The sequence below is a fragment of the Silurus meridionalis genome, chromosome 10, assembly GCF_014805685.1.
Source record: "Silurus meridionalis isolate SWU-2019-XX chromosome 10, ASM1480568v1, whole genome shotgun sequence".
Lineage (NCBI taxonomy): Eukaryota > Metazoa > Chordata > Actinopteri > Siluriformes > Siluridae > Silurus > Silurus meridionalis.
The window spans coordinates 21,246,724-21,273,016 of NC_060893.1; the positions used below are offsets into that span (position 1 = coordinate 21,246,724).

The window sequence follows — 26,293 nt, forward strand, 5'->3', positions numbered from 1 at the left end:
AAAAGACAGGAGGAGAAATAACACCAAATGATGGATTAGTGATAAGATTTGACTCTGTTACTGGGATTTGTGTGTTTAATATTTTTTTTCTTTAGAATTTTTGAGGCCCAAAACACAAATTCAATATAACCTTGTTGTTTTCCTGTTCAAAAACAACTAATTCATTAGGATCAGCTGTGATTATTTAATACAGGGCTTCATCATCTTTTAGAATATTTTGAGCATATAGCATTAGGTACGCTAGAATATTTTCTTAGCAGACAGATAAAAAAAAAAAAAACATAAAATATATAAAAATGGGTTTGAATCTTGAAGATGTTTGGTCTGTTCAGAGGAGATTCTTGACATGACACATCTTATACACTGGTAATAAAATTTCAGCTTTGGTTACAAAAACAGTTCAGATCAATCAGTTCATTTCCTGCTGGTTGCAGTGGAGCTCCAACAGTCCTGTACCTTAGTGGTGAACTTTCTAGGTTTTGGTGTTTCAGGGTCTGATTAATGTCTGTTTGGTGTGTGTCATGGACAGTGCCTTTAGTCTGCTGGGAGCACTGGGACACCTCACTCACCATGAGACTCATTTATTTTTGTAGATCCAGTCAGGATGTTTCTGCTGATATTCAGTGGCACCTGCAGAATCCTGGAAAAGCTCCTGATCTCCTGATCTACAGTGGAACCCGGTTATCTCGCCCTCGGCTATCTCGACAACGCTATTAAGTCGACGTTTTTGAAGTGGAACCGCCAAATTCTCGCTTTTTCTAAGCAGTTTCTATCGGTTATGTAGACTTTTTTTATGTCGCCGAACCCTAACATCTCGAGCACAAGGGGGGAAAAATTTGCCATTTAACGTCGGTTATCTCGGTGCAGCCGCAAAAGAACTCGTGAAATCCTGACAAATAAACATGTACTGTATGTACATATTTATAGCATGCCTTCATCAAACAAATCGCGGCAACGCTGTTGTGTAAAAAACCCTTCAAAAACACGTGCATGCACATTCTTATTTATTAACGCACATCATGTACATAAAGAAATTTCAAGCACGTTAATATATTGCCGCCATTTTGATTTTCGTTTATCTCGATCATCGGTTACCTCGATGCTTTTTGGCGACCCCCTAGGACATCGACATAACCGGGTTTCACTGTATTATGATGTTCACCAGTGCACTGGGGTTCCAGAACGTTTCAGTGGCATCAAATCTAATGTAAGAAAATGTTACCTAAAAATCTCTGGAGTTCAGTCTGAAGATGCAGCAGAATATTACTGTCAGAGTGAAAGCAGACTGTACACACAGTGTTAAAGTGATGTACAAAAACCTTCCTCAGCTTTAGAGGATGAGCTCTGATTCAGAAACAGACAATGATCTAACATCAGCTGCAGAGCTGCTAAATGTGCATTTCACTTTATTATCACATCACTTCCCCACTCATCACTACATTTGTTCTATTTATTTCAACTCTGCATCAATTTAAAGAACCATGTTCACTATACAGCCTACATTTCTAGAGTTTCCCATACAAACAGACACGTTTCCTATAAATGCACCCAATGTGAGCAGTAAAGTTTGTGATATCAGAGTGATACCATTCTACATATTTCTAATAACATAGAAGTAGAAAACAGCATTTACAGAGTTAGAGGCTGTTTGCCTGAAATCAGATTAAACATTAAGAATAGTAGAATATTAGTACACACTCCATCACACTACACTACACACTCCATCACACCACACTGTAGACACTCCATCACACCACACTGTACACATTCTATCACACCACACTGTACATTCTATCACACCACACTACACTCTTGATCACAACACACTACACACACTCCATCACACCACACTACACTCTTGATCACAACACACTACACACTACATCACACCACACTACACACGCCATCACACTACACTACACACCATCACACCACACTGTACACACTCCATCACACCAAACTGAACACACACTCCATCACACCACACTGTACACACTCCATCACAACACACTACACACTCCATCACCACACTACACTCCATCACACCACACTGTACACATTCTATCACACCACACTACACACTCCATCACACAACACTGTACACATTCTATCACACCACACTGTAGACACTCCATCACACTACACTACACACTCCATCACACAACACTGTACACATTCTATCACACCACACTGTACACACTCCATCACACAACACTGTACACATTCTATCACACCACACTGTACATTCTATCACACCACACTGTACATTCTATCACACCACACTGTACACACACTCCATCACACCACACTGTACACACTCCATCACACCACACTGTACACATTCTATCACACCACACTACACTCCATCACACAACACTGTACACATAAAGATAGTAAATAATAATGTTATAATGCTGGTCTCCTTGAAATCTCCTCTGTAGCCAGTCGAAGCCTGAAATTCTGTAATTTCTCTACGTGCACATTAAAAGTGCACGTAGAGAAATGACAGAAGTTCAGGCTTGATATTTTTAAAGAAATCCCCAATTGGGACTGAGTGTGAGAATGACAGTAAGATTGGGGGAATGTGGTAAAAACGTTTCTATACTTAGAGGACACTTTGCATTGGCAGCACATGCTTCAGTGCTCTGGGAGTGTTTATAGCGCTGTGACTTTCACACTTCATGACTGAGAGCTGCTGCTACAGAAACTTCATCCACAGCTACCATGACTTTGATCCCCGTCTTCATCTGGACACTGATCCTCTGGACTCAAGGTCAGACACTGCTTCATATTTTATCTCTACAATGATGTGTTCATACAAATACACGTATTGTTTCTGTTCTAATATTTCAGTTTCATGCTGCATTATTGTGTATTTTTACAGAATGCAGAGGTCAAGCAACAGTTACTCAGACTCCTGCAGTGAAATCTGTTCTTCCAGGAGAAACAGTCACCATCAACTGTAAAACTAATCCAGCAGTGTATTATTACAGCTCTTATGGCCACTATTTAAACTGGTATCAGCAGAAAGCTGGAGAAGCTCCTAAACTCCTGATTAAATTTGCTAATCAGTTAGAGTCAGGTTTTCCAGCTCGTTTCAGTGGCAGTGGATCTGGATCTGATTTCACTCTGACCATCAGTGGAGTCCAGACTGAAGATGCGGGAGATTATTACTGTCAGAGTGTTCACTGTCCTAGTAGCTGCATGTTCACACAGTGATATAGAGTCGTACAAAAACCTCCCTCAGTCAGATAGTAGAGAAACTGCACTGCTGCAGCTGGAAGCGACTGCAGGTGCTGAGTTGGAGGATGTGATACGACACAATGACACTCTGTGGTGGAGAAGAACCAAATCACACTAACTCACACCTAACATTAAAAATCTCTCAATAATCATCACACCACACTGTACACACTCCATAACACCACACTGTACACACTCCATCAAAGCACACTCTACACACTCTATCACAAGACAGTGCACAAACTTCAGCACACCACACTACACACAATCCATCACATCACAGTGTACAGAATCTATCACACCACACTATACACACAATCCATCACACCACACTACACACACTCCATCACACCACACTGTACACATACTCCATCACACCACTACACACACCCATCACACCACACTACACACACTCCATCACACCACACTACACACTACATCTCACCACACTGTACACACTCCATCACACCACACTACACACAACCGTCACACCACACTACACACACTTCATCACACTCCATCACACCACACTACACACACTCCATTACACCACACTGTACACACTAATTGTGTATGTTGTGCATCATCTATAATGTAAAGCAGTCAGGTTTATTGATTAACACAGGGTTGATCAAAGATACATCAAAATGTATTTTAAAATACACCAATAAATATTTTAACTTCAAGTATTAAAATAATCTACAGAATACAGAAGTCAGAACATATATCAAAATAAACAACTGTATTTTATCTTAACAATTTTTTTAGAAATGGAGCATGAAATTTCTTTACAAACCTAAATTTTCATATTTGATTTGTTCCTTCACCATTACACGACTCAGCTGATTAATTAAACAATGTTTGATGGCATGAGCTTTATTCTGGGCGATTCATGCAATAAATCTGACATATGCAACCAGTTAACAGATAAAATAATCACAAACATGTCCCTGTGATCTCCCAGATGAAGGTTGGATTTAAAGTAATCAACAGTTTAATGTTTAACAGTTTGCAATTGACTCATAATTGTATCCTAATTTAGTTACTTGGTGTTTGGTAACGAAGAGCTACTTTACATCAGCAACATTGACTCAAAGACAAACGAGTCATTCATGAAGACAATTGATGGCACCTGCATTCATAGCAACTAGTTTCTAATGACATACATAAATATAATAATATATTATGTGTCAGGCAGTAATTTATGCAATGTTATGCAAAATCATGATCCTACTAAACAGCTGCTCAATTAGGGTACAATATTCTACAATCAAATATTTTTTTATCAATCATTGGATGCCTATTTGAAAGCCGGCAGCCTGAAAGTTTCTTACCTTCACCACCTTCTCTCATATGAAACAATTTTCTGTTCTGATTTCAACATATCTGGGCAAAATACTGAGTCGTCCCCAATTAGAGGCAGGATTTTTATGATGTCATCATGTAGCCTTCTTACAAAGTATTTTACAGTATTTTAAAACTGAAGTATTTTTATTTATTTTCTATTTGAAGTACGTATATGAAATACATGTATCATAAATACTGCTCATCTCTGCTTACTCAGATGTAACATATTTAGGTGATAATTAAGTAATATGTGTAACTGGTTCCTTTCACTCAGTAGCACAGAGCAGTGAAATGAGAGGGAGATTTACATGAAGACGGCTGAATGATCCTCTTTCTCCCAAAATAGAGCACCACTTTCACTAGATGTTCAACTTCCTTTAACCAAACTCACTGAAGCACAACACACAGCACTGAATGTACAGCTAAACACACTCTCTCATCACACTGATAATGACTACTAACTCTAATAAAACACACCAAATGTCCAAAATGAAGCTTTATTTCAGCAGAGCAAAACTACAGGAAGAGCAACAGGACAGTGAAGAGAGTAAAGACAGGAATATCAGCATTGTGTAGAATTGAAACTCTATTGTAGATGGATGTGTGAGCAGCTCAGTGTTTAATTCTATCTTGGAGCTGTTAGTCTTCACACTGGCTCTTTCTGAACGTGACCGGATGAATGACACTGTCATGGGAGACGGTACAGACAAACTCCTCCCCCTTTTCCCAGAGTGCTTTGCTGAGGGTCAGGGTGCTGCTGCGTGTGTAACCGTCCTTCTTCTGTTCTTCAGGACTGGTTAGAACCCCTTCATTCACCACTGAGCCATCCACTGTCCAGCTCACCGTCGCCCCCTGTGGAGAGTAGGCAGACAGCAGGCAGAGCAGCGAGGCCGGTCCCTCACAGAGCTGAAGAGATGATGGATGGAGCAGAGACACGGAGGGCTTCACAGTGGGACCCTCTGAAAAACACAAAACACACACATTTACACACCTAGACATCATTTTCTCATTACTGCTTCTTCACATCACTGCAGTCACGTAGATTTAATCAGCAGGAGAAAATTTACGAGCTACTCGTTATATTGTGGAGCGACTCAGACTTCCATCAGCTTTATTCTGTTTTAGTCACTTCTTACTAATGTGTCATAGAAAGTGCTCCCTGTGTGATAGTAAGAAATGGATCTGATAACAGAAATGTTCACTATTTAACACAAACACACAGCAGCATTCATCTGGATTTTCCATTATAACAGAGACTTCAAAATAATGTACACAATACTGCAGATATGAACCAGTGAGCAGGTTTCCACTCACCAACACAAACACACTGGAGATTTATTACATGTTCATTCATTTACATTCACACATTTCTTATTCATTTTACTCCAGAAAGTTTAGAGTTACTCCCAACTTATTACTGTAAACTACACAAATTATAATTAAAGTGGAATTATTTTAAACTAATTAATAAAGAATTATGTAATATGTAATTATTTCATTATGTACATATTTTTGTATAAAATGAAGAATTTTAGAAGTAAAAGTGACTTACTGATGCTGAGTTTTGTTCCTCCACCAAAAGTCCACCACAGTGATACATTCTAATGAAACCGTCGTACAAAAACCTCTGTTACACTACAGTGAACACACACACACACACACACACACACACACACACACACACACACACCCCTCAATCTGGAGCACAGTATATTATACACTGAAAAAGACAGGAGGAGAAATAACACCAAATGTCTACAGTCAGTAACACAATAAACATTATACATAAAGACAGTAAGACTTGGCTCTGTTACTGGGATTTATGCGTTTAATATTTTGTTCTTCAAAACTTTTGAGGCCCAGAACACAAATTCAATATAACCTTGAATAGAACAATTCCTGGTCAGAAACAAATAAATTATTAGGAGCTTTATCATTTTTTGGAATGTTACAAGCATATGGCATTAGGTACGCTAGAATATTTTCTTAGCAGACACTTAAATAAAACATAAAATATATAAAAATGGGTTTGAATCTTGAAGATGTTTGGTCTGTTCAGAGAAGATTCTTGACATGACACATCTTATACACTGGCAATAAAATTTCAGCTTTGGTTACAAAATCAGTTCACATCAATCAGTTCATTTCCTGCTGGTTGCAGTGGAGCTCCAACAGTCCTGTACCTTAGTGGTGAACTTTCTAGGTTTTGGTGTTTCAGGGTCTGATTAATGTCGGTTGGGTGTGGGTCATGGACAGTGTCTTTAGTCTGCTGGGAACACTGGGACACCTCACTCACCATGAGACTCATTTATTTTTCATACAAATCAGCAAATGATTCTCACACTCATTACTACATTTGTATCAAATATTTAAATATTGCTTCTTTTTCTTCATAGTCCATTTGAGGAAATTGTCCTGACTCACCTGTTACACCTGTAGATCCAGCCAGGATGTTTCTGCTGATATTCAGTGGCACCTGCGAAACCTGGAAAAGCTCCTGATCTCCTGATCAATTATGATGTTTACCAACGCACTGGGGTTCCAGAACGTTTCAGTGGCATTAAATCTAATGTAAGAGAATGTTACCTAAATATCTCTGGAGTTCAGTCTGAAGATGCAGCAGATTATTACTGTCAAATCACTTTTCCAATCATCATTACATTTGTTGTGATTATTTCAACATCAATTTAAAGAACCATGTTCACTATACAGCCTATGTTTCTAAAGTTTCCCGTACAAACATACAGATTTCCTATATATGCACCCAATGTGAGCAGTAAAGTTTGTGATATCAGAGTGATACCATTCTACATATTTCTAATAACATGATGCCATGATTAAGTAGAAAACAACATTTACAGAGTTAGAGGCTGTTTGCCTGAAATCAGTTTTAACTTTAAGAGTAGTAGAATATTAGTACACACTCCATCACACCCACTACACATTCCATCTCACAACACTACACACACTCCATCATACCCACTACACACTCCATTTCAGCACACTATACACTCCATCACACCACACTACACACTCCATCACACTACACTACACTCCATCTCACAAAACTATACACACGCCATCACACCACATTACACACTCCATCACACCACTACACACTCCAACACACCCACTACACACTCCATCTCACAACACTACACACACTTTATCACACTACACACACTCCATCTCACAAAACTACACACACTCCATCACACCACCACACTCCATCACACCACTACACACTCCATTACACCACACACACACTCCATTACAATACACACTCCATCACACCACACCACACACTCCATCACACTACACACTCCATCACACACACTACACACAATCCATCACACTACACTACACACTCCATCTCACAAAACTACACACACTCCATCACACAACACAACACACTCCATCACACCACTACTCACTCCATCACACCACACACACACTCCATTACACTACACACTCCATCACACCACACTACACACTCCATCACACCACACTGCACACACTCAATCACAACACACTACACACTCCATCACACCACACCACACACTCCATCACACCACACTACACACACTCCATCACACCACACACACACTCCATCACACCACACACACTCCATCACACCACACTACACACTCCATCACACCACACTACACACACTTCATTTCACCACACTACACACTCTATCACACCACACTGCACACACTCCATCACACCACACTACACACACTCCATCACACCACACTGCACACACTCCATCACACCACACTACACACTCCATAACACCACACTACACACTCCATCACACCACACTACACACCCCTCTTCATCTGGACACTGATCCTCTGGACTCAAGGTCAGACACTGCTTCATATTTTATCTCTACAATGATGTGTTCATACAAATACACGTATTGTTTCTGTTCTAATATTTCAGTTTCATGCTGCATTATTGTGTATTTTTACAGAATGCAGAGGTCAAGCAACAGTTACTCAGACTCCTGCAGTGAAATCTGCTCTTCCAGGAGAAAGAGTCACCATCAACTGTAAAACTAATCCCCAGGTCTATCAAGGCTGGGGTTATCAACCTTTAGCTTGGTATCAGCAGAAACTTGGAGAAGCTCCTAAACTTCTGATCATTAAAGCAAACGAATTACAGTCGGGTTTTCCAGCTCGTTTCAGTGGCAGTGGATCTGGATCTGATTTCACTCTGACCATCAGTGGAGTACAGACTGAAGATGCAGGAGATTATTACTGTCAGAGTCGCCATGAAATCTCTGGCTACTGGTTCACACAGTGATATAGAGTCGTACAAAAACCTCCCTCAGTCAGATAGTAGAGAAACTGCACTGCTGCAGCTGGGAGCGACTGCAGGTGCTGAGTTGGAGGATGTGATACGACACACACTGCATCAAACCACACTGTACACACTCCATAACAACACACACTCCATCACATCACACTACACACACCCTCACACCACACTACAAACACCCCATCAAACCACACCATACGCACTCCATCACACCACACTGTACACACTCCATCACACCGCACTAAACACAATTTATCACACCACACTGTATACACTCCATCACACCACACTGTACACACTTCATCACACCACACTGTACACACACTCCATCACACCACACTACACACACTCCATCACACCACACTGTACACACTCCATCACACCACACTACACACACACTCCATCACACCACACTGCACACACTCCATCACACAACACTGCACACACTCCATTACACCACACTGCACACACTCCATCACCACACTACACTCCATCACACCACACTGTACACTCCATCACACCACACTGTACACTCCATCACACCACACTACACTCCATCACACCGCACTACACACAATTTATCACACCACACTGTACACTCCATCACACCACTGTACACACTTCATCACACCACAGTGTACACACACTCCATCACACACTACACACACTCCATCACCACACTGTACACACTCAGTCACACCACACTGCACACACTCCATCACACAACACTGCACACATTCCATTACACCACACTGCACACACTCCATCACACCACACTGCACACACTCTATTACACCACACTGCACACACTCCATCACACCAGACTGCACACACTTCATAACACCACACACACTCCATCACACCACACTGTACACCCACTACATCACACCACACTGCACACACTCCATCACACCACACTACACACACTCCATCACACCACACTACACACACTCCATCACAACACACCGCTTTTCTGTTTGCAGTGGTGATGGACAGGTTGATGGACGAGGTCAGACAGGAGTCTCCGTGGTCTATGATGTGTTGAGAAATTTTGCTAGTTCGGTTTATAATATAATAATAATAAATATAAATATTATAATATATAATATAAAATAACATGCTTATATTAGTTTAAATCCAAGCTAAATACATATAACCATTACTCAGCATTAATATAGTATAATATTCTTCTTCGCAGAGAACTCTGTGTATAAAGAGAGTTCAGACAAAATCAATAATCATGCTTTAGAGTAAAGTTTATCATATATAAAGTTTAGCATACATTATATTATCAAAATGCTTGTAAATGTAATACATGTTATAAAGGCGAGTGAGAAGATACGGCTGATTGATTAGGTTAGGGATTAGAAAAACCGCCAGTTTTAGAAAAATAAGGGGAAAAATGTAGAGGCGCCATGGGTATGAACTGGAAGAGATATTCGAGGTGGAAAATAGAGACGCATATGAGGATCAATAGTCACTCCAGATAACAGATATATGCCATGGCCGGTAAACAGTGGTGACCACGTACACCAGGCAAAGGGTGTCGACCGGAAGGAAAAGATAGGCAAATATAATGTAAAATAAAAATAGGAAAATATAAAAAATTGAGAATAGTAATAGGTTAATAGGCCCAACACATCGTCAGATAATAAAGGACGTAGGAGAATAGTTGCAAGAATTTGTTTAAGAGGTACAATGTCCAAAACACACAGGAAATAAGATGTTTCTATGTGAGCATGAGCCAGAGGTGCAGGCAGGATGAACGTAAGACAGGAAATGTTATATAAAGTATTATGGCATAATAAATATATTTTAAGAAAATAAAAAAAAAAACTAAGTAAAAGACGAGAGATATGAAAAATAGAAAAAGCATTTGGAGAAAAGTGCTGGTGGTGTTAAAACTAAAGCCCTGGTTTGTAAAACTAGTAATAAACTAACATGTTTCTATCCAAAGTCTACACAAAACAAAACAAAGGATGATTTGCAGACATAGAAATAAAAACCCAGACAAGATTTTAAGAAAAAGTGTGATTATTGCAGTGGATGATCTCGTTATTCACTCATCCCCAGCTCCAATATAAACCTCCGTTATTGTCTGTTGTTTATTTACATGCATTAATTCCAGCTTCGTAACTTTTCATCTCTGACTCTTTACTTTCTCCACGGCTGCGCTTCCTTTCTGAAGCGCACCCTGGATTACCCCGATCCTCTCGGTACTGTTTGGATCTATGTTCACGCGTTTAGCACTACGTTTCACCCGTGACTGCTCAGCGCCGCGCTTCATCTCGCGCACCTTGGGATTACCTATTCACGAACTGCCTTCACCGGTTCAGGACATTTGTGGACAGCGCTCACAGAGCGCACCACCGGAGTATACTTTGCACTGCAAGTATTTTTGTTGGCTCTGCCTTGTGTTGTGAATAAACTTTGTTTTTGCTATACTTTGGCTTCCGCCTCCATATCCTGCATGACAAATCTGGTGAATTCTTGTGTGCAAAGTGCACAGTCAGGGGATGTTTTTATAAGAAAAGGTCACCATCAAGAGATTTTTTTTACATGTAAATTAGAATCGTATGAAGGTTAACAAGGCCTTCTGGAAATGGGTGGAATTTTACTAAGAATAGGTGTAAATTTACCAGAAAACACACAAGCAAAAGGTGGGATATGCAAAACCCTGTAAAATGATTGGTGTATGTAAATTGTGAGGGAGGAGATATTAGACAAAATATGTAAATTTAACTAGGTGTGAGATATTAAAAGTAAGGATAGTTTATATCAAATTCGCACTTGCATGTGAAAGCTGACGGGTGCCATTGCTGTCAGGATGGTTCTCTCCCGAGAGCTCCATGGGACAGGCCTGAAGTGACTGCAGTAAAGCTGATTTGCTCCTTCTCATTCATGACTGGAAGATGTCTTCGTTTGGTTTGTTTATGTATTATTTGAAGTTTTGAAACTTATTGGTAATTGATTAGTGAATAGCTAAAACTAATTTGAGTATTGAGCCACTTAAATGTTATGTCTACTCGGACATGGGGTCTGAGTTACGACAGATGTTTGCAGATGATATTGTGATTTGTGGTAAGAGTAGGGAGCAGGTTGAGAAGAGCCTGGAGAGCTGGAGCTACGTGCTGGAGAGAAAAGGAATGAGAGGGAGGGCAGTGGAGTAGTGCGGTTGCAGGGAGAAAAGAGGGTATAGGAGTTCAAGTACCTGGGGACAACACTGCAAAGAAATGGAGTGCGTGTTAGAGAAGTGAAGAAAAGAGTGCAGGCCGAGTGTGGAGTGATTTGTGATAGAAGGCTATCTGCAAGAGTGAAAGGGAAAGTTTATAGGACTGTGGTGAGACCTGCGATGTTGTATGTTTTAGAGACAGTGGCATTGAGTAAAAGACAGGAGGTGGAGCTGGAGGTAGCAGAGCTGAAGATGTTGAGGTTTTTGTTGGGAGTGACAAGTGTTGACAGGTTTGGAAATGTGTTTATCAGAGCGACAGCACATGTAGGACATTTTGGAGACAAGATGAGGGAGGCGAGATTGAAATTGTTTGGACATGTGCAGAGGAGGGACATGGGGTACATTAGTAGGAGAATGCTGAGGATGGAGCCACCAAGAAGAAGGAAAAGAGGAAGACCAAAGAGCAGGTTTATTGATGTGGTGAGAGGAAAAATGCAGGTAGTTGGTTTGAAAGAGGCAGATGTAGAGGACAGGGAGGTGTGGAGACGGATGATTCACTGTGATGACCCCTAATGGGAGAAGCCGAAAGAAGAAGAAGAACAAGAATATTGGATTTTATGATAACAATGCAGGGAAATCATGCGATTAATCGCTATTAAAAATTTTAATTGTTGCCCAGCCTGAATTTAAATGTAAAACACACACATACACACACACACACACACAATTACATACATTTACATTTGTGTCAGTTAGCAGATTCCCTTGTGCAGAGCGATGTACAAAAGTGCTCTGAGTCTCTAGCAATGAATAAATCTACACTGGTATGCTAGATTACAAACTTAATATAAATCAGCTCTGTTGAGGTTTTTTTTTTTTTTTACATAACAAACTTGGAAAGTGTTTAAATGTTTCAGTTAGAGGTAAGTCTTCACCTGTCGCTTGAAGATTGAAGCTTGAAGCCTAGGACTCTGTTGTTTGGACATTTAGGGGAAGTTAATTTCATCACCTTGGTGCCAGAACAGAGAAGAGCCTCTCAGGCAAGTAAGTCAGTGTTTTGAATCGGATACGTGCAGCTACTGGAAGCCAGTGAAGGGGCGCAGCAGTGGGGTGGTGTGGGAGAACTTGGGCAGATTTAACACAAATCATGCGTTTTGGATCATTTGCAGTGGACGAATAGCGTTCAGGGGAAGACCTGCCAGCAGAGAGTTGCAGTAGTCCAGTTTTGAAATGCCAAGAGACTGAACAAGCTCCTGAATCTCTTTATCTTTTTTACTTTCTACTGTGAATAAAATATGGGTTTACGAAAATTGGTATATCACTGCATTCTGTTTTGTTTTACATTCGTCCCAACTTGGTCTTCTACCATCTTTCCTCAGCATCACACATCAGTGTTTCTTTGCTTTACATTTTTTTTGTTTCTTTTGTTTCTACCTCAGCATGACATCATTGGTCCTGGAAAGAGTGTGTTACTACTTCCCGTGCCATTCTGTGCTTCTGGTCTCCTTCCTGCATTATTGCCCATGGAATAAGCAGCTTGCACATCTGGGAAGGCACCATCAATGTTGAAAGATATATCCAGGATTTAGAACAACACACGGTTCTATCCAGATGATGTATTTTTTAGGGAAGGCAGGGCATAAATGTCAGCAGGGCAATGCTAAACCTCATACTGCATCTATGACAACAGCGTGGCTTCGAAGAGCCTTTGCTTTAACCAAATATAAATATTTGGTTCACGTCAAAACAAAAGATATGCCAAAGAGGACCCAGGACTGTGGAGCAGTTAAAAACCTAAATCAGGCAATAATGGGACAATATTCCTCTCCCAAAAATCCAGCAACTGGTTTCCTCAGTTCCCAGAAGTTTACAGAAGTTGCTGCCAATTATTTTTCCCTTTAATCTGAAAGAATAATGTGCTATTTTAACATCTAATATAATTTCTATGTTCTATCATGTATAAAATATGGGTTTAAGACATCATTGCAGTCGGTTTGTATTTACATTTTAGAATCAGAATCAGAATCAGGTTTATTGGCCAAGTGTGTTGACACACACAAGGAATTTGGTTCCAGCTGTTTGTTACTCTCAAAAGTACAGACATAAATAAAAACCTATACATGACAAAACAGACATGACAAGACAAAAACAGACTATACAAGACAATACAGACAATACAGACAATGTGAGACAGTATAGACAGTGTGGGTAATAAATAGGGATACAGACCAGTAATGTACATAAAGTGTGGGAGTGCATGGTAGTGCAAATGACAGTATTGTGTGTCAGGTATGATTAGAGAGTTTACTATAAAACTTTGTACAGTAAATAGCAGCAATAGTGTGTGCAACATATACAGATAATGTGATGACTGACAGTTCTGTGCAGTACTCATAGATGTGAAGCAGTGAATATAATTATGGTCAGTTGTTATTGAGGGTTATTGCTTGGGGAAAGAAACTGTTCCTGTGTCTGGCAGTTTTAGTGAACAAAGTTCTGTAGCGCCTGCCAGAAGGGAGGAGCTGAAAGATGTTGTGTCCAGGGTGTGAAGGGTCATTAATGATTTTTTTCTGCCTGGTTTCTGGTTCTTGTATGGTACAAGTCCTGGAGAGTGGGCAGGGGGGCACCAATGATTTTTTCTGCTGTTTTAACGGTTTTCTGCAGTCTGTTTCTGTCCTGTTTTGTTGCTGCTCCAAACCAGATGGTGATTGATGAGCACAGGACAGATTCAATGACTGCAGTGTAGAACTGTATTAACAGCTCCTGTGGCAGACTGTACTTCCTTAATTGCCTTAGAAAGTACATCCTCTGCTGGGCCTTTTTCAGAATCGAGTTTATGTTTGATTCACATTTCAGGTCTTGGGAAATGGTAGTGCCCAGAAACTTGAAGTTCTCCACAGATGACACAGGGATGTTGGATATTGTGAGGGGGAGTAGTGTTGAAGGGTGTTTCCTAAAGTCCACTATCATCTCCACAGTTTTGAGTATGTTTAGCTCAAGGTTGTTCTGACTGCACCATAGCACCAGCTGCTTCACCTCCTGCTCATATACAGACTCGTCACCAACTTGGATTAGTCCGATGAGCGTGGAGTCATCTGCAAATTTCAGGAGTTTGACAGTTGGGTCACTTGATATGCAGTCATTCGTATAGAGGGAGAATAGCAGTGGGGAAAGGACACACCCCAGAGGAGCATCAGTGCTGACTGTCCAAATACCGGAGGTAACACCTCCCAGTCTCACCTGTTGTTTCCTGCCTGTCAGGAAGCTGGTGATTCATTGACAGATGGCAGGGGGTATAGTAAGGTTTAGGAGTTTGGAGTGGAGAATTCCCGGAATTATTGTATTGAAAGCCGAACTAAAGTCAACAAACAGAATCCGGGCATATGTTCCTGGGCAGTCAAGGTGTTGCAAAATGTAGTTTAGCCCCATGTTGACTGCGTCTTCCACCGATCTGTTTGCTCGGTATGCAAACTGTAGGGGATCCAGCAGCTGTTCTGTCACCTTCTTTAGATGGGCCAATACCAGCTTTTCAAAGGTCTTCATGACGACAGATGTCAGAGCAACAGGCCTGTAGTCATTCAGTCCAGTAATGGAGGGTTTCTTGGGGACTGGGATGATTGTGGAGAGTTTAAAGCAGAAGGGGACCTCACACAACTCCAGTGATCTGTTGAAGATAGAGGTGAAGATGGGAGCCAGTTGGTCAGCACATGCTTTGAGACAGGAGGGGGAGACATCGTCTGGGCCAGGAGCTTTCCTTTTTACACATCCTTTTCACAAATCGTAAATGCAACTTGAATGCTGGGAGGAGTTGTAAGAGAGGAGTAGCTTTTTTTGGCTATTCTGATCTCTTTTGTCAGTTGGTTTCTGGCCTGCTTGTACAGTGCTTTGTCCTCCCCTCTGTATGCATCTTCCTTGGCATGTCGAAGTTTTTTCAGTTTGGCTGTGAACCATGGCTTGTTGTTACTGAACTTGCAGAAGGTTTTAGTTGGCACACACGTCTTCACAAAAACTGATGTAGGATGTCACAGTGTCCCAACTTTTCCTAACAGTTTCCCAACTTTTTTGAAATTGTGGTTGTATTTTATTCAAAAAGTTCTTGGTTTAAATCATAGACTCTGAGCCCATCTTCTTTCATTATAATTTTTATTGTTTTGTTTAGTATTTTTTCCTTATTTTTTCTTTTTTCATCCTATTAGTTTATTTAATAGTGTATTTATAATTGTACTTGTAATGTTTTTATGCAAATTCTGAGCAGAAAGAGAAATAAGATTGTTAGGAAGATTTTCCCCTCAGGTCCTTATGCTCTCTCTTTGCCACACTGTAGAGGCGCCTCAGAACAATGAAAGAACAACCCACACGAATCAAATCACGTCTGGTTTATTCAAGATCACTGTTCCAAAAAAATGTATCAGAACAAAGTATTTATACACACAGCTTTGCAACAAAGGCGCCACGGAGGCGGGGTTATTGGGCAATGGGAGGGAGTCAACGTCCCTTCTCGCGAGATGAGCATCTGACTAGGTAGTAAAACACAGGTAGTGAACACAGAAGTTCGTTGTAAGAAAACAGAACATAATCTTCTCCTATGTGCTTTTCGTGCTGTACCCAGGCTCAGCATTAAACAACATTGTTATTTTAAAGCCAACTAAAACATAGGTATGTGTAAGGAGGAACAGAATATACACGTAGAAAAACAGAAACATGTTCGGTGACCTTCAACTACTCCTGCCTAATCAAGCTGTGGAGTAACATTTTAGCAACATAAATCTTGGTACAATTAGTTCATTCTCAGGCACATGCAAGCGCATATAAAATTCATTCTCACAATCCCCTCTTTTATACTTAATAATAAATGATTTAAGTATAATCAGGTTCCTAAACTTGTTGTCATGTGGATGTGCTTGGACGGGTAACCCTGTCCCAAGCATGGACAGTAGTATTAGTAAGGGCGGCCATACTGGTCACTGGCCGTGTCTTTGTCCAGCAGAGGTTGTTGTTCCCCACCTAGCTTCTTCTGACACGTCCAGCAGTGTGTTTTGTGTCCTATAAGCCTGCACCAGAGTGTCTGCGGTTCGACGTTGGTGTCCAGGGCGAGATTTTACCCTCAGTCTGTGGAGGAACAAGGTCTACGGATGGTTTCTAATGGTTACTAGGGCATACAAAAGAACATAGTCAAATACAAATTGTTACAACTTCATTTTAATTGGGAGCGTGCTTCACTCGTCCAGCGTGGATCCACTGTGGAAAAAGATCAGTTAGCACAGCCGTGCGTGTTACAGCAATTACGTCTGCAGGGGCACTGTAGGGGGTTTCACCCAGTGGTGTCCCCATTTTGTCCAATTTCTTTACCAAAACCCGATCCCCTACCTTAAAGGGATGAGTGTTTTCTGTCGGAATTTGTGTTTTTTTCTCACTTACCCGTGTCCAATATTCATCCAATGTTTGTAGCAACCCTGCAGCGTATTCGCTGAGATGCACATCTAGATCCCCTGTACCCAAAGCCTGTTTTCCTCGACGCCATGGAAGGGGAAAAGGTCGTCCCAACACTAATTCATACGGTGACAAATGGTCGAGAGCCACTTGAGTTGTCATGCGCATATCTGCTAAAACCAGCGGAAGGGCATGAAGCCAATTCTTTGAGCCTGATGCATGCATGGCTTTTCGAATTTTGTCCTTGATTGTGCGGTTGGCTCGTTCTACAATACCTGATGATTGCGGGTGGTATGGAATATGGAAATGCCAATTGATTTTTAACTCTTGACACAAAAGCTGGGTAACCTTGGAGGTAAATGGGGTTCCCTTGTCAGAATCAATTCCTACAGGGATACCACATCTTGGAATTATTTCCGTAGTTAACTTCTGAACCACTATTCTAGCGTTCTCTTTGCTGCAGGGGAAAGCTTCGACCCACCGGGAAAATTTGTCCACCATTACCAAAAGGTATCTGAAAGGGCCTTGTCTGGGCATGTGTGTGAAATCAATCTGCCATTCCTGAAACGGTGTTTCAGGGGTGGGAAGATGTTGATGTATGGCACCTGGTTTGGAGATGTTGTTTTGCGCGCATGTTAAGCATCTGTTTAGTATGTTGTTTACGTCTGTGTATAAGTGATCTATACAGAAATTTTCAGTTAGGTCATGTAATACCCCTCTTCGTCCGAGATGAGTGGGACCATGAAATTCACGGACGAGAAAAGGCGTACAATGACGTGGAAGGCAAAGACGACCCTGACCATCGACCAAAATTGTGGAACCGGTACCACCCTGATTTGCCCAGAAGGCGTGATCAGCATCAGTAGCTGAGGCCTGTAGGGAAGGTAAATCCATGTCAGGTAAAACAGCACTGATCATGGTATTAACAGACACCATTGCTGGAGATAAGTCTGGCGGCAGCGGACGTGAGGCTGCAGCTTGTTTGGCCATGCGATCGGCGAGGCTGTTACCTCTGACCTCGTCCGTGTCACCAGAACAGTGAGCCCTGGTTTTAACAATAGCCAAAGAACGTGGCAGGTGACAGGCAGTTATTAGATCCTGTACCAGTGACGCATGGGAAATGGGCTTACCATCGGCGGCAGTGAAGCCACGAGATTGCCAAATCCTACCGAAATCATGAGCAACCCCAAAAGCATAGCGTGAGTCTGTGTAGATAGTGACATCAGTGTCAGCAGACAGGACACAGGCGCGTGTAAGGGCGTATAGCTCAGCAGCCTGCGCAGAAGAAAAGGGAAGAGAGAAAGATTCCAGAACATTGTTAGGCAATTGGCAGAGTAACCACATAGATATACCATCACTAGGTTTGGAACAGGAACCATCAACAAACAAAGCTTGTCCTGTCTGTAGGGGAACAGAGGAGAGATCTGGTCTGATACTGGTGTCATTAACAATGGCAGTCAGACAATCGTGGTCAGGTTGCCCCGCGCAGTCATCCTGTGAATTCAATAAACGTTGTAAGGCATGAGCTACAGTGTCATGAGAAGAGGTAGGGCGAATGGACAGGTTTTCAGTAGCTAATAGAACAGTTTCATACCCTGAACGACGCTGTGAAGACATGTGTTGTGTATTGAGATTACGTAATATCTGTGTTACCTGATGTGAGGTGTGCAGAATCAGGGGATGGGACAAAACGATCTTCTCAGCATCAGTTACCATCAGCGCACAGGAGGCAACGGCACGAAGACAGGCAGGCAATCCCTGAGCCACAGAGTCTAGAGATTTGGAAAGAAACGCACAAGGTCGCATGCCCCCCCCATGCTCCTGAGCCAGAACACCGGACGCTGTTCCGGGTTGAGTTGCCACATACAGGTGAAATGGGAGGCTGTAATTGGGTAGTCCCAGCGTCGGAGCCGTGCACAGTGCACGTTTCAGGGCCCCGAAAGCAGTCAGCATTTCTGAAGTCCATGTCAACGGTGTAGTAGAAGGATCAGAATGTCTCACAGCAGTTCGCAGACACTTATCGTACAGAGAGCAGTCTGGAATCCACTGACGGCAGTAGTTGATGAGGCCTAGGAAAGCCTGTAGTGCCTGTTTAGTCTCAGGCTGTGTAGTGTCCATGATGACTTTGATTCGCTCAACAGTCAATTTTCTTGAGCCCTGTGACAGTTCATAGCCCAAATATCGGACAGTGTTCTGACAGAACTGCAGTTTTGTCTTGGAAACTTTAAAACTCTTTGTAGCAAGGTGTTCCAGAAGAGCTATGGTGGCAGCCTGACAGGTGTCATAGTCAGTGCCGGTTACCAGGAGATCGTCAGCGTATTGTAGGACAACAGAATCAGGGGGTAGACAGAGGCTTGACAAGGCGTTCTTGACCGTAGTCGCGAAGACCGCGGGAGAATCAATGTATCCCTGTGGCAACCTGGTCCATGTGTACTGCCGCCCCCTGTGCGTGAAGGCAAAGAGTGGCTGAGTCTCTTTTCCTACTGGAACACTAAAGAAAGCAGAACAAAGGTCAATCACAGAGAACACAGTGTGTGTGCACGGTATTGAGGCTATGATGGAAGAAACATCAGGGACTATTGGTGCAACTGGAATGATTAACTCATTGATTTTTCGCAAATCCTGTGTGAATCTCCAAGAACCGTCTGGTTTTGGCACTGGATTAACCGGTGTGTTGTAAGGGCTGACACACGGGGTGACCACTCCCTGTTGTAAAAAAGAATTAAAAATAGAGTCAATGCCGTTAGTTTTTTCAGGAGATAAAGGATACTGTTTAACAAACACAGGTGTCAAATGTTTTACCCTGGCCTCATATGGAGGACAGGAGACAAGACCCACCTCATCTTTGTGCTCAGCCCACAGAGAGGAGTCAACAGATAACAAAACTGGAGCAAGGACGCTAGTAGTGCTCGCAGCTGCAAGGTCATGTGGAAGAATCGACTGGGAGAGAGCATATATTTCAGGTGCACATTGTTCCTCTGTTTGAACGGTCATGTTAGAACCATTAAAAACAATAGAAAGCCCCAGGAGACCCATCAAATCTCGGCCTAAAAGGTGAAAAGGACAGTCAGGCATATACACGAAAGAATGTGTGAAAGACAGAGAAGGATCAGAAGGACAGGAAACAGCTAAAGGTGTGGTGAAAGAGGAAGTGAAAGGGACCCCATCAATTCCCACAGAGTTAGCTGACCGTGTTGATAAAGGCCCTTCATAGTTCCTCCCCACAGAGGACAATGTGGCTCCTGTGTCTAACAGAAAAAGATATGAGATTTCTGCTACTGTTAAAGTTACCACAGGTAGTTCTCCATTGTTCGGGAGGTGAAGGAGATGCAACATAGAAACGGCCGGGGTCTCATGACTCTGTAGGCAGCCCTATTGTGGTCCAGGCTGCATGGGCTGATCAGTCAGGGGGCAACTGCACTCCCTGTTTTGCTCATCCCACTGCTTCTTTCTACACTCCTTCTCCAATGTCCTTCCTTTCCACAATAATGACACTTCCCTGTTTTACGATCATTCATCCCTCTCCCTCTACCTCTTCCTCCCCCACCTCTGGGGGGGTAGGCCGCTGCAACTGACAAACATGCTTGGTTCTTCTTAACGTCCAATAAACCATCCCTTCTAAAGTTCTAACCTTTTCTCCAGCAGCCCGGACAGTCAAGTTGTTTCTATCACTCCAATGATGTTTCAGAGTGTCCTGTATTTCAGGGCGACAGTTGGACAAAAAAGTGGACAAAAATAAAGGGTTAGAATCGGTTTGTACCAGATCGAGACCACCTAAGTGTTGCCACACCTGGCTGAATCTGTTAAAGAAGCCAGATGCTGGTTCGTTTTTTTCTTGCTTACAGTTAGTGACCTGAGATAAATCACGATTTGCTTGTTTAATAGACAACAAGTATTTAGTTAGTTGGTCTTTTAACATGGTCAGGGCTCTTGGGTTATCTTTCCAGAACAAGGTTGACTTTACTTTAGTTGATTTTTCTTTGCGCGCACGCTTCCTCATCCCCCCCACCTTCTGTCTTAGTTTTTACCTCAGTAACAACTTCATCATTTTCATGACTCAACACAGGGACATGTTGAACCAGCATCTCCTCATTATAGCTATCTCCTAATTTATTCTGCAAGATAAACCTATAATCTGCACCAGTCAACTGGCAATTTCGTGAGCTTTTGATCAACATATCAACAAAAGGCAGAGGCTTATCTGGCGATGGCAAAGGCCAATAATGTCCTTCAAGGCTGAAGGTGAGGCGGAGTAACCTGTACTCCCGAAGGTTTAGCTACCCACACATGCTGCATTCCATGGTGGGGATCAGGGAGTGTCCCATATCTTTTTCATGTCATACCACCGTCCATAGGACTCTTCCATGTAAGAGTTTTCCCATTGAGGATCACCAATACCTTCATAAATCATGCGATAAGCGGAGGCTAAATAACCAGGATCAAATGTACCTTCACGAGGGTACGGTGGAATCTGAGGAGTTACCTCAGTCCATCCAGCTAAATTGTCAAGATAAGGAGTAACATAGTATGTTAAACCACAACGTTGATCCAAAACGAAGGCGTTTCTTGGGCTCAGGCTTAGGGTAAGAGTTTTCCCATCTTAAAATTACTCTATAATCAGTGGGCAAGCAGAGCACAAGAACCACAACTCGTAACTTTATGTCAGCGCTTCTGCTCAGTCCCTAATGACTGAGGTTTTCCTTCCCAAGGGGGCTATACAAGAATCTCCAATTCTTATAACTGCTCAACACTACAAACGCGTTAAGGTTTACCTTCCCCCCTGGGAGATAACAAGTTCAGATACTATCAACCAGGTAGTCAACCAGACATGTCTTACCTGATCGAGAGTATCACGTCGGGGTCACCAGATTGTTAGGAAGATTTTCCCTCAGGTCCTTATGCTCTCTTTGCCACACTGTAGAGGCGCCTCAGAACAATGAAAGAACAACCCACACGAATCAAATCACGTCTGGTTTATTCAAGATCACTGTTCCAAAAAAATGTATCAGAACAAAGTATTTATACACACAGCTTTGCAACAACGGCGCCACGGAGGCGGGGTTATTGGGCAATGGGAGGGAGTCAATGTCCCTTCTCGCGAGATGAGCATCTGACTAGGTAGTAAAACACAGGTAGTGAACACAGAAGTTCGTTGTAAGAAAACAGAACATAATCTTCTCCTATGTGCTTTTCGTGCTGTACCCAGGCTCAGCATTAAACAACATTCTTATTTTAAAGCCAACTAAAACATAGGTATGTGTAAGGAGGAACAGAATATACACGTAGAAAAACAGAAACATGTTCGGTGACCTTCAACTACTCCTGCCTAATCAAGCTGTGGAGTAACATTTTAGCAACATAAATCTTGGTACAATTAGTTCATTCTCAGGCACATGCAAGCGCATATAAAATACATTCTCACAAAGATAAGTGATCCACCTAAAGCCAACACACACACACACACACACACACACACACACACACACACACACACACACATTTGCATGAAAAGCTGTTCCAAATCTCATCCAAACTCTTCATCCAAACTCATTAAAGAACAACACACAGCTCTGCACTCAACTTGCTGTAAAGGTGCAGTTCCAAATCACTAACAAAGACACTTCACTACTGAAAAAGGAGCCACGATTTCCATGTTAAAGCTTTATTTCAGCACAGCTACACCACTGACACCACCTCAGACTGCTAAGCATGTATTAAAGTGTACACTTGAATTCTAGTTAACTTCACAGTGGCTCTTTCGGAACGAGGTGGTGCTCCAGCTACTGCCGCGCCGCCATCTTGGGTTTATATCCAAGATGGCGGAGCGGCAGTAGCTCGCAGCGGCCTCTCCGGATCCAAAAATGGTGCTCTTACCATATTTAGCACAACCCTTCACAATACATGGACACCAGAGTCAGCTGTGTTCATGTGTACGACCACCAGACACTGCTACGGTACAGGCATCATTCAACCAACAGTCTGCATGATGATCTTATCAACAACATTCGCGACCTCGGCTTGCTGCGACCTCGGCCACAAAGACCAGGCCCCCAACCCTCGGTGTTACCTGATGCCGGTGGCCGGGAGAGGAGGCGTCGAAAGCGCTGTTCGAGGAAGCGGAAGCGCAGCAAGCGGGCGGGTGTCCGTGCTAGGCTAAATGCTAACCCTAGCCGGCCGGCTATCCCGTCCATTTTTCTTTCCAACGTCTGCTCCCTGGATAATAAACTGGACTACATCCGACTCCAGCGAACCACACGGCGAGAGTTTAGAGACTGTTGCGTCTTTGTTTTCACGGAGACGTGGCTCCAGCTAGATGGGCTAACCGTGTTTCGAGCCGACAGAAACGCAGCTCTCGCGGTGGTGGCATGTGTGTTTATATCAACACGGAATGGTGTAAGAACTCTGTGCTCGTTTCATGCTACTGCTCATCCCTAGTGGAGTTTGTGACTGTTAGATGCAGACCTTTTTACTTACCACGGGAATTCACCACAGTTTACATCGTCGGAGTGTACATTCCACCCAGTGCTAATGCTAAGGAGGCACTGAGTGAACTCTACGACGCTATTAGCGACCTGCAGAATGCTCACCCCGACGGATTGTTTATTATCGCCGGAGATTTCAACCATGCGAATCTCAGGACTTTGCTTCCTAAACTCCATCAGCATGTGGACTTTGCAACGAGAGGAGCGAACCTGGATCTTGTTTACACAAACATCCCCGGCACGTATCATGCGGAGCCCCGCCCCCATCTCAGATACTCAGACCACAGCTCTGTTATGCTAATCCCAGCATACAGACCGCTCATCAGGCGCTCTAAACCGGTTCTGAAACAGGTGAAAACCTGACCAGAAGGAGCCACTTCTGCTCTTCAGGACTGTTTTGAGTGCACTAACTGGGACATGTTTAGAGAGGCTGCAACCTACGGCGATTCCATCAACTTGGAGGAGTACACATCATCAGTGACCAGCTACATCAGCAAGTGCGTTGATGATGTGACCATCTCCAGGACCATCACTACACGCTCCAACCAGAAACCGTGGATGACTGCAAACGTGCGTGCGCTGCTGAAACAAAAAGACTCTGCCTTCAGATCAGGGGACAAGGCGGCCTTAAAAACAGCAAGGACCAAACTGTCTCGTGCCATCAGAGAGGCGAAGCGCGCACACGCGAAGAAAATCCACAACCACTTCCAGGACAGTGGAGACACCCGGCGCATGTGGCAGGGCATGCAGGTGATCACGAATTACAAGACCACATCACCTGCTTGTGACCGTGACCCCTCCCTCCCAGATGTGCTGAACGACTTCTACGCCCGGTTCGAGGTGCAGAACAACGTGGTGGCGAGGAAGACCATCCCTCCTCCCACTGACCAGGTGCTCTGTCTAACCACAGCTGAAGTGAGGAAAACTCTATGCAGAGTTAACCCACGGAAGTCTGCTGGACCAGACAACATTTCTGGCAGAGTGCTCAGGGAATGTGCAGAACAGCTAGCAGATGTCCTCACTGACATCTTCAACATCTCCCTGAGCAGCAACGTTGTCCCCACGTGCCTCAAGACAACGACCATTGTTCCCGTGTCGAAGAAGTCTTCTGTCTCCTGCCTTAATGACTATCGTCCCGTCGCGCTCACACCCATCGTGATGAAGTGCTTCGAGAGGCTCGTCATGAGGCACATTAAGACACAGATTCCACCCTCCCTGGACCCCATGCAGTTTGCGTATCGTCCAAACTGTTCCACGGACGATGCTATATCCACAACCCTCCATCTGACCCTCACCCACCTGGATAACAAGGACTCGTATGTACGAATGCTGTTCATTGACTTCAGCTCAGCATTCAACACAATCATTCCTCAGCACCTGATTGAGAAGTTGAACCTTCTGGCCCTGAACACCTCCTTCTGTAACTGGATCCTGGACTTCCTGACTGAGAGACCTCAGTCAGTCAGGATCGGGAACAGCATCTCCAGCACCACCACACTGAGCACTGGAGCCCCCCAGGGCTGTGTGCTCAGTCCACTGCTGTTCACTTTGCTGACTCACGACTGTGTAGCAATGCACAGCTCGAACCACATCATCAAGTACGCTGATGACACGACCGTGGTGGGTCTAATCAGCAAGAACGACGAGTCAGCTTATAGAGAAGAGGTGCAACGGCTAACTGCCTGGTGTGGAGCAAACAACCTGTCTCTGAACGTGGACAAAACGAAAGAGATGGTTGTGGACTTCAGGAGAGCACAGAGCGTCCAATCTCCACTGATTATTGATGGATCCTCAGTGGAGATCGTCAAGAGCACAAAATTCCTTGGTGTTCATCTGGCAGACAACCTCACCTGGTCACTTAACACCAGCTCCATCACCAAGAAAGCCCAGCAGCATCTCTACTTTCTAAAAAGGCTGAGGAAAACCCACCTCCCTCCCCCCCATCCTGTCCATGTTCTACAGAGGGACCATTGAGAGCATCCTGAGCAGCTGCATCACTGCCTGGTTTGGGAACTGCACCGTCTCGGACCACAAGTCCCTACAGAGGATAGTGAGGACAGCTGAGAAGATCATCGGAATCTCTCTCCCCTCTATCATGGACATTTACACTACACGCTGCGTCCGCAAAGCACACAGCATTGTGGACGATCACACACACCCCTCGCACACACTTTTTACACTCCTAGCATCAGGAAAACGGTTCCGAAGCATTCAGGCCGCCACAACAAGACTATGCAACAGTTTCTTTCCTCAAGCCATCAGGCTACTTAATACACAGAAATGAAACGGAACT

General features: G+C 43.2%; 2 long non-coding RNA genes and 1 gene segment (V, D, J or C); 2 read left to right on the forward strand and 1 right to left on the reverse strand.

Moving 5' to 3' along the window:
- The first annotated feature begins 2,693 nt into the window (after positions 1–2,693).
- Positions 2,694–3,234, forward strand: LOC124391948. The segment is given in 2 exon segments: positions 2,694–2,773; positions 2,885–3,234. Coding segments are annotated over 2 exon segments (384 nt in total).
- A 1,839-nt stretch (positions 3,235–5,073) lies between these two features.
- Positions 5,074–6,278, reverse strand: LOC124391974. Its single transcript, XR_006927069.1, has 2 exons — positions 6,143–6,278; positions 5,074–5,549 (listed from the first exon to the last, which is right to left on the reverse strand). It is a non-coding gene; the product is annotated as an uncharacterized LOC124391974 (long non-coding RNA).
- A 2,143-nt stretch (positions 6,279–8,421) lies between these two features.
- Positions 8,422–8,740, forward strand: LOC124391977. Its single transcript, XR_006927074.1, has 2 exons — positions 8,422–8,458; positions 8,570–8,740. It is a non-coding gene; the product is annotated as an uncharacterized LOC124391977 (long non-coding RNA).
- Positions 8,741–26,293: the final 17,553 nt, after the last annotated feature.